We start from the raw sequence: 15,635 nt of genomic DNA on the forward strand, positions 1-15,635 counted from the left end.
GCAAACAGTTCCAGAAGCTCGCCAAGGCTCTGTTTGCTGTCTTCCTTGGGTCAGGGTCTAAGAAACTCAATCGTGAAAGACAAGGGAGTAGCTTATCTTGCTCCGGAAATCACGGCTGGCACACAAAAATTTCGCTCTTCGCCTGGAAGTGGCCAAAAAAAAAAAAAAAAAACCTGTCCCTTGGTGGGTCACGTGACCCTACCAGCTCTCAGGGCAGATTCCTTCTTCTTGCAAGGGCGCTGCGTGGAACCTCTGAATCTGTGGAGTTTTTCTCTTCAAAGGCAGGAAGAAAGCAGGTGGATGGAGAAATAAGCATGGCCTTCCTCCTGGCCTCCTTGCTGGCATTCCTGAGCTTGGGCTCCGGATGTCATCACAGGACCTGTCACTGCTCTAACAGGGTTTTCCTCTGCCAGGAGAGCCAGGTGACAGAGATTCCCTCCGACATCCCCAGGAACGCCGTTGAACTGTGAGTAAGCCAGGGAGTGGAAGGAACAGCTGCGTGGCTGGCGTTTGAGCGTTGGGTACTGTGATTATTTTCACTTTAGGATCGTATCTGTTAGGCTGCAGTAGTTCTGCCCTGACCAAAGGCGTGGAAAAAACAAACTCCCCCAGCCCAACGCTCCTGCCTGTGGCTTTCCAAGGATCTTTGGTGAGAGTTTCTCTCAGCATTTGTTAGGAAGGGCAGTGTGTGGAAACCTGAATCCAAAGATCAGGGAAGACTTTTTAGTCTTTTCAACGCATTTGCTCTTGGGTTCCGTACACCTTTGGTGGAACCAGAAAGTAAAACGGAGGGAAAGTAGAAACTTAGAAGACCCAGAATAGAGGCGGAAAGAAAGACTTTGATCCTAATGGAATACACAATATGTGTCTTCTGAGGGCACTAAATTCAACCAGGCAGAGAATGCCAGAATCAGCGGAGCTCTGGAGGCATCAGCAAATAGTTCTTCCGGGGAAGAAAGAAAGGAGAAGGGGAGGTAGTGAGCGAGGGACAGATAAAGAATAGCTTTCATACAGCTGGGAAAATGTGATTCTTGGCTTTGTATTTATCCCGAACTATTTTAACAGAAGGAGCCCTGTAGTGCAGTGGTTAAAAGTTATGGCTGTTAACCAAAAGATCGGCAGTTCGAATCCACTAGCTGCTCTTTGGAAACCCCGTGGGGCAGTTCTCCTCTGCCCTGTAGAGTCACTATGAGTCAGAATTGACTAGACTGCAAAGGGTTATTTTAACAGGAAGTAGACAGACTGTCAGAGACTTAAAAGAGAACTTCGACATCAACTTACTCTGTCTCCTCATTTTGCAAATGAGGAACCTGAGGTCCAGAAAGTAAAGAAAATTGCCCACACTGTCACAATGAGTTGAATCGGAGCTCAAAAGGAAAATCAGGCCTTTAGACATACAGTCTACTGTTCCTTCCTCCAAACCCCTATGCCTGACTGTGTTAGAGCAGTAGGGTGGCAGGGCTGTGCAAGTGTCCAGGTAGTCTCCTGGGGACTGGAGAACTGTGACTCAGAGATTGTAGATAGCCTCAGCATATTATACCAAGGTTATTAAATACAACCCTGTGTTCTGAAGGTCTATTTCAACCTTCCTCCTCTAAAGCTTTTGGAGACTCTTATTTTATTGCAGAAAGTGGCCATCTTTTCAGTTCACTGTCTACACTCAGACATGTTGGTGTCAGGTTTCAGACTCTTACCCAGGGACAAATGGTTCCCTGATGTGGTCGGCTGTGCTTGCCAGCTAGTCCCTTGACATCACAAGGCCTCAGTTCTTGTTCAGAGCCAGCAACAGCAATGGAGGGAAAACAACTGGTCAACTCTGTGTTTTGGCTACAGTGCCTTAGATGAGTCAGATATTCCCAATTATGCTGAAAAAATGTGCCTATATACAAAGACAGTCTGGTTTACAAGGTCATTCTAAACACAGGAAAGGGTCAATGTACCTGAGCTCCTAGATGAAGTCACTTGGTCCTAAGTGGCTGGGCAGCTACTTAACCCCTTCTCAGTCTGCTTGATTGGATTCTAGTGAAGTCTAAAAGACATTGACCCTTCCCTTCCACATCTTCTGGCCCATCTCAACTTCATCCAATATGTTGATTAACATGGGCAGAGTCGACCCCACAGTTTCTGGGGGGTAGAGCTGGGATTCAATCTTACTTCTGTGTTTCTGTCCTCAGCATGCTGTGTGCAATGAAAGCCTTCTGATTGCTTTCATTTTTTCCTTTAAAAAAAAAAAAAAAAAAAGGTCATCGTTTACAGTTTGGACCAGGGGTCAGCAAACTTTCTATAAAGGTCCAGACAGTAAATATTTTAGGGTTTGTGGGTCATACAGTCTCTCCAGGAGCTACTCAGCTCTGCAAAGACAGTGCAAAAGCAGCAACAGACAACACTTAAACTAATGGGCATGTGTGACTTCCAATAAAACTTTATTAACAAATGCTCAAATTTGAACTTGGTATAATTTTCATATGTCACAAGATATTGTTCTTCTTTTGGTTTTTTTCAATCATGTAAAAAAGGTGAAAAGTGTTCTTATCACAGGCAAACAAGGCAGGCCAGGTGTGGCCTACAGGCACTTATTTGTCCACTTCTGACTTAGACTATAGTTGGGGTGGGTGGGTTTGGAGTCCCTGGGTGGTACAAACAGTTATGTGCCTGTCTACTAACTGAAAGCTTGGCATCTGGGCCCCCCCGGAGGTGCCTCAGAAGAAAGACCTGATATTCTGCTTCTGAAAGGCCACAGCCATGAAAACCTTACACAGATTTTTATTTGGCACAAATGGGGTCACCATGAGTCAGAATCGACTCGACAGCAGCTGGTTTACTGGTTTGAGGGAGCTGGTTAAATATTATAGGCTTAGTGGGGTTTAGGCATCCTGAGACAATCTGGCCCCACGGAGAAAGTACTAAACAAGGTGGACAGTGCCGTGGGTCAGAGGAGTTCGGAGGTAATCTTCATAGGACAGGTTTTAACTGGTTCTGACAAGGCAGAGATGGAAAAGCGTCGCGTCTAGAATTTGAGAACTGAAATTTGAGTTCAAACCTAGGCTGGGCCGTTTTTATTAGCTCTGTCACCTTGGCCCTCCTCTGTATAATGGAAATTGCAAGATGTGCTAAACAACTAGAGTTTCTGTGAGGATTAATGAGACGATGTATGTAAAACACCTAGCACAACGCCTCTCAGGTTGTGGTTGTGGTGGTGGTGGGGGTGGTAGTTATCAGCTGTCAGGCATTAGGCTAAAACTTACACTTACCACAGAAGGCTTTCTTGATGAACCAAGGAGTCAATAAGTATGAGAATGCTTTGGAAAATGGATATAAAGTTCTTCATAGCTCTGACAGTGCTTAAGAATAATCTCCACCCAGTGACGATACTACTTACTCTCTATGAGCTTACTTACTGGGTAAGAGAATGGATTCCTGAAGGCTCCCAATATTTGCCAAGAGCTCTGGGAGCAGGTTTCATTCTGACCAGTCAAAGGAATTTTGATTTCTGACTTATTCCAGAAACTCAGGCTCACCAGAAGGGCAGAGGACACAGCCAATGCACCTGGTAAGGACTCTTTGATCCTGCTTATTGTTTCCACAGTTAGAATTCCTAAGAATGTGAACATTCATTGTAAACCTGAAATATCAGCTTTAAGTGACAGTATCGAGACAATCGCTTTTTCTTCAGCCAGGTCAGATGAGTATCACATTAGGAGAAGTGAAGGGTCCATCTGTGGTCATTCTTGACTTTAGAAGACCTGTACTGGGATCATAGTACGAGCTGCCTGTGTGGGCCCCTCTCCTCACAGCACGTCCTTATATCTCATTGTGGTAAGTGTTCAGCTGCTAACCAAAAGCTCGGGAGTTTCAAAGCCACCAGCTGCTCTTTGGAAATGCTACAGGGCAATTCTACTCTGTCCTATCCAGTCACTATGAGACAGAATCAACTCACGGCAACAAGTTTGGTTTGGTTTTGGGATACCTCTAATTATCTTTTTCCCTTTTTATTTTCTTTCTTTGACTTATATTCTGTGTTTTGTTGTCTTAGTTTATATCACTCTCCATATCCTATAACCAAAGGTTGTTTTTTAGGTATATAGGACTTTAAAGTGTGTCTAGTTGACTCTTTCCTTAGTAGGTCCTTAGTATCAGGGTATATCAGTGTTGTGTGTAAGTGGCAGCCTTTGCTATGCCAATGAGTTCTGAGACTCTCCAAGCCCAGGGAGTAAAGTCTGTAAGGTTTCCAAGCATGTTTAATTGGGAGTCTTTTCTTCTAAGAGCATCTTCTAGAATATTCTACAGATCTGCTTTGGGAAGGCCTAGTGGAAAGGTTGGTCCATCCAACCTCAGCTACCAGAATGAGTTCCTTCTAAAGTCTGAGGTGCAGTCCAGCCCCCCTCAGCCCCAATCCAGTACTCAATAATACCTGAAGATGAACACTGGGCTGAGTTTTCACCAATTTGTGCCTGAAAAGTAGCTGTTTAGGAATGTGCTGTGTTTTCATGAAGGAGACGGCTCTGAAGCCATGAGGGAACTGGGTGTTAGCTGCTCTGAGCTAAAGAAAGGAAAAATAAAACACTGGATTACAAAACAAAGACAGACTCCCCCTCCTGACTTCCCCAGTTGTTGAATGGTGATGGTTTAATCTCCATATCGTTTCCTGACCTCCCATGTCACCATTTTTGCAAACTCTCCTATTGCTGCTAGCATTCATCCTCTCTTTCCATCGCCATCATCTTTGTCTGTCCCTGAACATCTAAAGCCTGGATTGTATAATCATTTCCTAATTTATCTCCTTCCCACCAATCCCTTTTTTCTCCAAATCAACATGCACGCCAGCACTCTGTTATTCCTCACAAAACAGTTCTGCCACCGTGTTACAATTCCTTGGCTCAAAATCATTCGGTGGCCCATCTTTCTGACTTGACTTTGTACCCAGTAGAAGCACCTACTCCACAAGGCTGATATGGACTTGTTTTCAAGCACATCCTGTACATTTTCCTCTCTGTGTGTTTTTATGTTGTGTCTCTTGCTTGTTCTATCCTCAGTTTCTTCTTTGCCTCTTGAAACTCAATGTAATCACGATAAAACCAAACTCATTGCTGTCAAGTCGATTCCAACTCACGACATCCTATAGGACAGGGTAGAACTGCCCCGTAGGGTTTCCAGGGAGTGGCTGGTAGACTCCGACTGTTGACCTTTTAGTTAGTAGCCACTGCTTTTAACTACTGCGCCACCAGGGCTCCTCGAAAGTTTCCTCTTTCATGAAATCTTCCCTGACCACTCCATCTTTGTTTAATCTTTCCTTCATCTGAACCCCGGTGCCACTCATTTCATACTTAAGCTTGCTTTGCATCTAATTCTTCGTGTGTGTCTTATTTCTTCGACTACAATAAAAATTTTCTTTGTTCTCCTTATTGTGCCTCACTCAATGCAATGTACGTCCTGGCCCCTCAATTTCGTGTAGAACAAGTGAGTCAATAAATCAGGGGGAATTAACATCTGTTTACTTGCTCTGCTCCTTGGCACTGAAGTAAAGACTCTTATAAATGATGATTATTGTTCTCTCCTCCAGTGAACTACTATAGGGCCGGATAGTTCTCTTATTTTCTTTGCTTTTTTTATGTGTTTGTTTTAAGAAAATGCCTATATGTCATTCCGGAGCTCATTAATTTATTCAGATATCGTGATACATAGACAGGAAATGAGTTCTCCTAAGTCAAACTGAATATTCTATACTCAGGGCATGTCATTGAATTCTGTTAAGTGATAATACCTGCCTCTCTGGATCCCTAACAAGAATATTCAGAAAATGACTAAAATAGTCAATACAAAAGCATTTTAAAGGAAAAGACAGAAATATATGTTCAGAGAAATATAATTTTTGCCAATTAGGGTCAAATTGCAAGTGCTGATTGCTAGGTTCCCTGCCTTCCCCAAGTGTGCTTTGATGGGTGTAGTTGGATCTGGCGATCAAAACCAAACCCCCGGCTGTGCAGATTGCCCTGGTACCTATGCCCGGAGACCCCTCCTGCCTCGTCGAGATTTTTTTTTTTTTTTTGAGGGAAACAAACAGCACAGTTTCATTCATGCTAATACATAATCCTTTCTCTCGACACAAAATCCTGCACCCACTTAAGTGAGAAATGATACGTCGATGTCCAACATGTGCAATTTAATTGGGCTGGAGGAAAGGGAGGTTGATATTCCCTGCAGAGGACTCAGAAAAAATGACTAAAGGAGCAGCTGTAGAATGCAATGCCTTGAAAGGGGAAGAGTGGAAATTACATTGCAGAAAAAGACTCCTTCAAAGTAGAAGATGAACGTTAGCCTGAGAATTGGCTCAGAGCTGTCATTTACAGAGTCATTATCGGCAATTGAAGAGTGGGGGGCTGAGGGGGCAGAACTGCCCTTGTTTCCTGACGGTAAAATCTCTTTGTGCACATAAAGGTGCGTGCTGGCCTTCCTCACCCAAGGGATCCTAGGCTTTACAAGCAGAACATCTTGGTAGTGAATGGGAAATTCACCTGACTGTTGATTATCCTTCTCCAGTGCCTCTAATTGGGTCATCCAGTCACTGTGGCTGATTAGACTAGCTTTTTTTTTTTTTTTTTAAGCTGTTAGATTTTCACTCTCCAATTGGGCTTTATTTAGACTGGCTTCTAGCTTATATATCCCACAAGGTCAGCTGAGAAAGAGGGTAATTATTTTTAGTTGCCTAGGATCTGATTATAATGAGATTTGCATGTTTGTTCTTAATCTGACCTCTTCCTGAAGTATCACAGACTATGTTTTGTGTCTCTGACCTGAACATGCCATTGCATTATTCTTTCACATGGAATACTCCAACTGATCTGAAAATCTCCAAGGAACGTGCAAAAATGCTTGAATAAAGAAACCAAACCCTCGTTGTGGACTTAAGCTCAATTATATTTTTAGTCCTAGCAATGGAATGAACCCACTCTCTCTCAACCCTTCTCCCAGACTGCCTTCAGCAACAGCTTTCACAGAATTCTGTGTCAGAAAGAATCAGTGGACAATATCCATCATGAGCCAGTTTTCCTATCTCCCTAGTGCCAAGCTTAATGGAAACCTCTAAGAAATGAACCACACCCATTGCCATCAAGTCGATTCCGACTCACAGTGAACCTACAAGAGAGAGTAGAACTGCCCCATAGGGTTTCCAAGGAGTGGCTGGTGGATCTGAACTGCTAATCTTTTGGTTAGTAGCTGTAGTTCTTAACCACTGTACCACCAGGGCTCTGCAGGACTCCAAAAGTTCAGCTAAGTTTCAATAAAACAGAAAGATCAACTCACTGTGGTTATCAGAGAGAAAATCCATCACTGGGTTGAAACGTGGAGGTAAAATAACGCTGAGGTTTCTTCCAATTTTAGAATGCTTTGATTTTATAAACTTCTTCAGACATCAAACTTTCCAAAACCAATGGGCTTTTTCTAGGACTGAGATTCAAGTGGGTGTGTAATTTCTAAGCTGTTCCAAACAGAGCTGTGGGGCTTGGGAGGGGTGTTCTTTGGGATAGTTAATAGACAGTTTTGCCATTTTGAAACACAGCATTGAAACCCCCCATGCAGACATGTTCGTTTTTTGTTATTTTCAGTTTAGTGAGGGTTTTGAACCAAAGACTCTGGGAAGGCTCCCAGCTCCAACAATGATTTTGTAAATAAACAAAGGTTGACAGAGGTCACTGAGCATTTCATCTTTTCAGAATCATCTTGGAATAGGAAGGACATGGGAAAGAAAGGCCTCTTATATAGGAGTTGCTGGTTGATGCAAAAGTTCAATGTCCTCGGCTGCTAACTGAAAGATTGGAGGTTTGAGTCCACCCAGGGGCTTCTCTGAAAAAAGGCCTGACAACCTACTTCTGAAAAATCAGCCGTTGAAAACCCTGTGGAACACAGTTCTACTCTGACACACCTGGGATCACCATGAGTCAAGGGCAACTATTGGTTGGTTTTTGGATTAGATGGAAGGGCCATGGCCTTGAATACTAGACTTTCATGATTGGCCCCAATTTAAAATATTCTGTCCCTTTTAAAGTTCAGAAGACAGGAAGGACCATAAGATGGATGCCTCTGGCATCTCTTCGTGATTTCCCTCAGCACCTCACAGTAACAGCCTCTGAATTTGTTTCTTTGCCTTCAATTTTGCCCCTTCCCAGTCTCCTCCTTTGAGTCCTTCCTCTGCTCTAATTTCTCTGGGGGCTCCAATGCTCAGATTCAGGACAAAAATCTAAAGTCCTAAGTTTGGCATTAAGGGCCCCCATATTTTTGGCTCAAATTAATTCTCCCAGCTCCACTTTCATTTTCCACCCTCTCAACCCTTTGCTTTATGCACTTTTCTCTCTCCCTCAGCTACCAAATATGTCTTATGTTTTCCTACCCAAGTACCATTATTTTCTCCAACCTGGAATATATTCTCCTTGTCCAATATTATTCATCTTTTAAGACCAAAGTAAAAACCCTCATTTTTCACGAGGTCTTCTTTCAACAACAAGTATTTATGGATCATACACGCACAAAGCATTATACGGGGCCCTTGGGAGAAAATAATCAATAGGAAAGACACAGTCGCCTTTCTCATGGAGTTCCTAAAAGAGAAGAACAGTAAACAAGTAATGACAATAACACTTTTTGGGCTCATGCTCACCCACAACAATTGAAATCTCCCTTGGAACACAGAGTAGCCTTTGCCTAACCACTCATTTCACAATTAGTTGCCTGTTGCTTTCTGCAATCTGAAATCACAGAATGTGAAAGCTAGAAGAGATGAAGGAGGAGTAGAAGCCAATGAGTAGATGTGTGCCCGCCTGATGCCCAGTGAGGGCTGATGTGGAGACGGGTGTCTGCCTTTCCCATCCAGATCTGCCCTCTGACCGCCTAGGGTTGACCTCACAGGCTGGGTAGGTCCACTTCCAAAATTAACCCCCTTTTTAAAAGACTAGAAATTCCTCTAAGAAAGGACTTTGCTTTATTTTACAGGGCCTGAGATAAAATACCGGTTTACCAGTTACTGTTGATTCGGTTCTGACTCACGGCGACCCCACGTGTGTCAGAGTAAAACTGTGCTCCGTTCAGCTTTCAATGGCTGATTTTTTAGAAGTAGATTGCCAGGCCTTTCTTCTGAGACTCTTCTGGGTGGATTCAAACCACCAGCCTTTCAATTAGCAGCTGAGAGCATCAACTGTTTGTGCCAACTGGAGACTTGAAGTAAAATACAGGGCCTTTATTTGACAGACACTGAAATAGAATGACAAATGAACACCACAAAATTAATGTTAGGGTTTCCGTGGCAGATGTTAAAATCCTGAAGTTCCACTAGGAGTTTTTGAATTCTGAAAATACGAGGGACTGGAACCTTTGAGTAGGGATGGTTGGAAGGCAATGACACAGAAGGTAGGAATAGCAACCAACGGGGAAGCCAAGGCTGTGCTATGTTCTTTGCCAACCTAGTAGTTTTTCTAAAGCTGTTTGTGCTTGTGAAAACTATTTATGTGTTCACTGTGGAGGGAGTGGGTAAAAAGCATCTATGCATCAACGGGGTTGTATGCCAGCTTCCCCCAAGGCAGCTGTGTGTAATCTCTGAAATCTGGTAATCCCAAAATTTAACCTTAACAAAGCCCGGATGCCTTTTCTGAAAATAACGCACCTCAAGATTTTCTACTTTAGTATAAGAAAGACTGAATGCACTTGAACTTACGGGCAATTTCTCTTTCTCCTACATTTCAAACTGTTTTTTTGTGGCTGTGTTAGCTTTGGAAGAGAAAAATAATTTAAATATAAAAGAATAACCATGCTCCATTATCAGAGCACAGTCTGATAAAGTCCCAAGAATCAGCCTCAAGCCCTTTCCAGCGCCACATACCTTGTTGTTGATGTTGTCGTTAGCTACCAATCCTCCTCATAGGAGGAAACATTGGTGGCATAGTGGTTAAGTGCTATGGCTGCTAACCAAAAGGATGGCAGTTCAAATCCACCGGGCACTCCTTGGAAACTCTATGGAGCAGTTCTACTCTGTCTATAGGGTAGCTATGAGTCAGAATCAACTCAACGGCAATGGATTTTTTTTTTTTCCTGACTTATAGGAACCAACCCTATGCCCAACAGAATGAAAGCTGTTTAGTCCTGTGCCATCCCCGTGATTGGTTATGTGTCAGACTGTTGTGATCCATAGGGTTTTCAATGGCTGAATTTCAGAATTAGGTCACCAGGCATTTCTTCCGGTCTGTCTTAGTCTGAAAGCTCTGCTGAAACCTATTCAACATCATAGAAACACTCAAGCCTCCACAGACAGATGGATGGTGGCTGCACATAAGGAGCCAAATGCCTTCCAAGGCTAATTTCTGGTCAAGGGAGGAAGGAAAGAGGCCTTCATTTACTGGGTATTTATTCTGTGGGCAAGCAAGGTGGCATTCCTGCAAGTCAATATATTGGGAGGAGGCAGCAGCAAAAAAAAAAAAAAAAATGCGACAAGAAACACTGTTTTAACATAGGAGACAAACTAGAAAGGCAAGGAGAGCAGATTTAAGAATTATGGCGAATAGCAGAGAAGTCATCTGCACTCCAGCATGCAGGAGCAAAATTGCTTATCATGCCTCTGGTTTTGAAAATCTACTGAGCGACTTCAATCAGAACACACCGTCTCAGAATGGCATCTCATTCCCCCAAACAAATACTAGAGACAAGTGGAAAGAGAACAAAAAGTTATGATAGCCAGATAGGAAAATTACAAAGTGTCTCTGGAAGCAGAGGTCTCGGCTAAGATTCTGGACAGAAAAGAGTGAAAACAATAACCACGGAAGCAGTAAGTCCCTCATAAAAGAAATGGCGGGGCCATTTATTTGAAGAATTGCTGATGTCAGTATCTGTAGATCTTGCCTTTTGAGCTAGTCAAATTCCCCAGAGAAAATTCTTCCTAATCCCCACCTGGAGGTTTAGGCCCTAAATGCCAGGGTTATGGTGGCTCGGACTCTCAGATTCCAATAGTCATATGTAGTGCCTTGTGTCCTCAAGCCCAGAAAATCTCTATTTTACTCTCTCTAGAGAATAACCTTTGGTGCTTTGCTCAGGTGAGGAGGTGCCCTCATCCCATTGCTCCTAGTGGGAGATCTGGCTGCCCCTTAAGCTTTCCACAATCTTCTTTGCTTTGGCTAATTCACTCTATTTCCCTCCAGTTCCTTCTTGACTTAAGGATCATGCAATGTAAATCATGTTGGTTTAGGATTCCCTTTTCTAAGAGGTTACCAAGTTAGCACTTCTTAAACTTTCAAGTGCATGGAAATCAAAGGATCGAATGTTAAAATGCAGGTTCAGAATCAATCTGCAGTGGAGCCTGAGATTCTACATTTCTGACTAGCTCCTTGGAGAGGCTGGCAGGACTAGTTGCAGGACATCCATCTTCTCTCCAATCCTAAAATCGTATTCTTCTTACCCCTCTGCTCTCGTGGCTTTGTGCCTTTAAATAAAAAACAAAAACCAAAATCCCTTTTCTGTCTTTTCAGCAAGGCTTTAGTTGTTTGTTGAACATGTCATCGTTACCCAGGAATCCCCATTTATATTTCAGCACATTCGAATCTGGCTTCTGTCCTCATTGTTCCACTATAAATCCTCTTATCATGGGTACCAATAAACATCTCTTCATTTCCAGTGTGTTTTATAATGTGGTGATAGTATTATTCAAACAAAAAAGAAAGGTTGAATGAAAAGAGGAATGCCCCCAAGTTCAACGGTCATGTGTCTATTCACATATGGCACGCCTCGTAACAGTCCTCTGCACAGTTGGCCATCCTCCTGCTTGAAGCACTTTTCTCTTTCAGTTTCTGGGATACCACACTAGTTTTCCTCCCATGTCTCAGACCAAATCTTGGTCTGCTTCACTGACTTCTCCACTGCTGCCCAGTCCAGGCTTGACCCTGGACCCTCTGCTGTCAGGCATCTAGGCTGTCTCCCAAGACGATCTCATCCAGTCCCATGGGTTTAAATATCACCCACATTCAAAATGTATGTGCCGTGCCTGACCACTTTATCGAGCTCCAGACATGTATATTCTACTAAAACCTTGACATTTTTCTTGGCTTTCTTATTGGCATCTCAAAACCAACAAAGAGAAAATAGGACACTTGATTGCCCTCCTTGGAATCTTTTTTCCAAGCTTTCATCATCTTTATAAATGCACATACAACCAACCCCTCACCACTAAATCCAATCCATCACCAAGTTCTGGGAGTCTGGCTTAAAATAAAAGTCTCCACTTCTCCCCACCTATGGTGCCACCACCCCAGGTCCAGTTAGTGTCGTCTCTCACCTGTGCTGCTATAAGAGTTCCCACTGCTTCCATCTCCTAGTTCCACTTAAACCTACAATCCATCTACCACAGAGCAGCTAGAGAGACTTTTCAAGAGAACATGGCACAGTTGCTTAGAATTGCACTTAGAATGAAATTTACTCAACTCATGTTTTATGACTACCTACTTTACTATGTGACAGTCACTCCTCTAGGTGCTAGAGAACCAGCAGTGAGCAAAACAACAAAATCCCTTCCTTTCCTTGAAGAGCTTAGATGCTCTTCCATGGCTACAAGTCTCTCCATGATCTGGATTGGGCTTCCTTTCCCATAGACATGGTACTCATCGCGTGCCCATCCTGCTAGGCTCCAGCCACTCAGAACTCCTTGTTCTTCAAATACACAAAATTCTTTCCTATCTCAAGTCTCTTTGCTTGCTTTTCTTTCTGTCTAGAATGTTCTATTCTCTGATCTTCACATGACTTCTCATCTTTCCAGCCTCTACTCAAAAGCTGTCTCTTCAGAGAGGTCTTCCCTTGCTTCTCTGCTGTTACTCTAGCACATTACTCTTTTTTTTCTTTCAAAAACTTACTGTCATTTAAAAACTGTTATTTATTTACCTACTCATTGTCTCTATTCCCTCGCTAGAAACTAGAGCTACAACTGTATGACAGCAAGGATTTTACCTGTTTTGTTCACTGCTGTTTTTCCATAGGTAGAATAGCTCCTGGCACACAGTAGGTGCTCAATACATATATGAACTGAATGAATAAATGAAAGGCCCCTTCAAGCAAATAAGAGCTAGAAGGAAAGACTGAATGTAACAAGCTCTATTAAGCCCTACGATGTCACCATGTTGTACATGGTATTTCTGACATTTCCAATGAAAAAAGTGAAAGGACCTCCTCTTCTCTGAACTCCTGAAGCAGTAACAGTCCAAATTCTTTATCTGAGCCCTTAAATGTGTACAATGCTGAAATCATCTGTAATATACAACTTCTGTACTATCCGGTCTCCAAAATACAGCAAGCTTTCTGAGGGTTAGAAACGTGTCCCTCTCCAGTGCCAAGTGAAGGATGAATACCCACTGACTTACTAAGGGGTTGAGAAAGAGAGAGAGAGGGAGACTGTGCCCCCAAAACACTTAATATTCACAAGGTTGAATAGCTAATCTTTTGCAAGTGCAGAAGTGGATGTCATGTGAAAATGGTGTGCTTGATGGAGGCTTGGCAATCTCTGTGCATACTCCCTGTCTTAGTTACCTAGTGCTGCTATAACAGAAATACCATAAGTGGATGGCTTTAACAAATAGAAATTTATTCTCTCACAGGCTAGGATGCTAGAAGTCTGAATTCAGGATGCCAACTCCCAGAGAGAGGCTTTCTCTTTGTGTGGTTTCCGGGGGAAGTCTTTGTCATCAATCTTCCCCTGGTCTAGAAGCTTCTCAGCACAGGGACCCCTGGTCCAAAGGACACACTCTGCTCCCGGCGTTTCTTTCTTGGTGGCATTCGGTCCCCATATCTCTGCTCTTTTCTCTCTCCTTTTATCTGCAGTAAGGTAAAAGATAATGCAGGCCACACCCCCAAGGAAAACTCCCCTTACATTGGATCAGAGCTGTCACCTGAGTAAGGGTGTCACATTTCACCCTAATCCCCTTTGACATAACCTACTCTTGCCTCATTAAATACAGGCAGAGATTAGGATTTACAACACCTGGGAAAATTACATCGAATCACAAAATGGAGGACAACCACACAATACTGAGAATCGCGGCCTAGCTAAATTGACACATATTATTGGGGGACACAATTCAATCCAAGACACTCCCTAAGTGGTCCTTACTGAATTAGGTGAACCTTAACAATGATATTTCAAAAGCTCCAAAGATTTTTTTTTTTAATTTTTATTGCTATAGGGTTGCTATGAGTCAGAATCTACTCGACGGCAGTGGATTTTGTTTTTTTGGTCTAAAATGACCTAATAGTCTTTTTTCTATGAATTCTTCCTAGATTTGGAGAATTGTACCTTTGCTTTCTTACTTTGCATATGACTTAAAGTCTGGGCCAATGCTTCTCTACAAGTCAGTAGCACCCGATATGATACAATTTCAGAGGAATCAAGTTGGCTTTCAGAGGAATCAAGTTGGCTTAGTAGTGCCAAAATGTCTTCCATGCTACATGTTGCCATTACTAAATCAATACTACCTGTAATAAAGGCATCATTGGAGTCTTAAAGGTTTCCCTCCTTAAAAGGACTCTATGGTTGGAATGTAAAATCCTCTTGGAGAATAAATACAGTAAGCTCTTAAAGGCTGACCCTTTTTCAAAGTGTGTGTCTCACAACCATAGTTCATAAGACACATCACAAAAAAGTAAATTTTTAAAATATCTTCAAAGGTCCAGTCTTTGGGAAATGTTGTATGTTATACCCCCATTCTGATATTTCCCATGCATGGAGCACATTAAAGGCTCTATGAAGCAGTCCAACTTTGGGTAACCCATAAGTGTTCTACAGAACACAATTTAGGGAACTCTGATTTCATAAGATTTAGTTCACCAAGAATATGCCTTGACAAATAGGCCTTAGTCTCTACTCAGAAAAATTGAAGAGTTGAGAAATGTGGAATGAACAAAAGAGGTGGTAGACACCAAAAACCATTATCCCCTTTTTAACAGTTCTCTATGGGCCAAATCTTCCTCTGTGCAAACCTCCGTTTTCTTGAAATCCGAGCATTTTTATATCTTTAAAGACTATATGTCCCCCCTCATTTATGTGTTTTAGGACTGAAACATGAAGCCCAGTGAGGTGAAATGAATTGTCCAAGGTCCTTTGAGTAATTAAAGGTATTGTCTGTCATCTTCTTTCAAAGCCAAAAATTTTAGCCAGTTTCTGCCAAGCCTCTATGGCAAATTTGGTGATAAAAACTTACATCTCTAATCTCCTATCCCATCTCTTATCCCTTCACACCCCAGGAAACATCTTCCAGATATCATAAGCCAAGCATTAGAATTCCACCACCGTGTTCCCAACCCAGGCGAAGCAAAGAAGGAGTGGGTTGTGGCTGGAAACAGCAATGCAGTTCAGGCACCCAGGATAAACACCTCTAAGTTCTGGGAGTGCCCTTGAACAAAGGAGAACAGTTGGGCCAGACAGGAGGAAATAAAATGTTCTCACACTGAAGTTATTCATCCCATTTTTTACTTTAATGTTTGCCATGTGCATTATTAGTTTTAAATTATTCAGTATGCATGTCCTAAATATTGGTCTGGTGAATGGTAATGTCTCTATCACCTACAAAATAAGGCCACTAACTGCTCTTCTTGGCAGGCAGAACAGTTTCTTAACCATT

The 15,635-nt window shown here is 42.6% G+C and overlaps 1 protein-coding gene across 2 annotated transcripts in view; it reads left to right on the top strand.

The window, feature by feature from the left end:
• Window positions 1–255: 255 nt before the first annotated feature.
• The window catches only part of FSHR (follicle stimulating hormone receptor), a 206,337-nt gene continuing 190,957 nt past the window's right edge, over window positions 256–15,635 (top strand). For both annotated transcript variants that reach the window (XM_003417611.4, XM_003417612.4), the window contains exon 1: window positions 256–466. In XM_003417611.4, the coding sequence (XP_003417659.2) occupies window positions 315–466 (152 nt within the window). In that variant the 5' untranslated portion in view covers window positions 256–314. The remainder of the gene's footprint in view (window positions 467–15,635) is intronic.

The sequence above is a fragment of the Loxodonta africana genome, chromosome 26, assembly GCF_030014295.1.
Source record: "Loxodonta africana isolate mLoxAfr1 chromosome 26, mLoxAfr1.hap2, whole genome shotgun sequence".
NCBI lineage: Eukaryota > Metazoa > Chordata > Mammalia > Proboscidea > Elephantidae > Loxodonta > Loxodonta africana.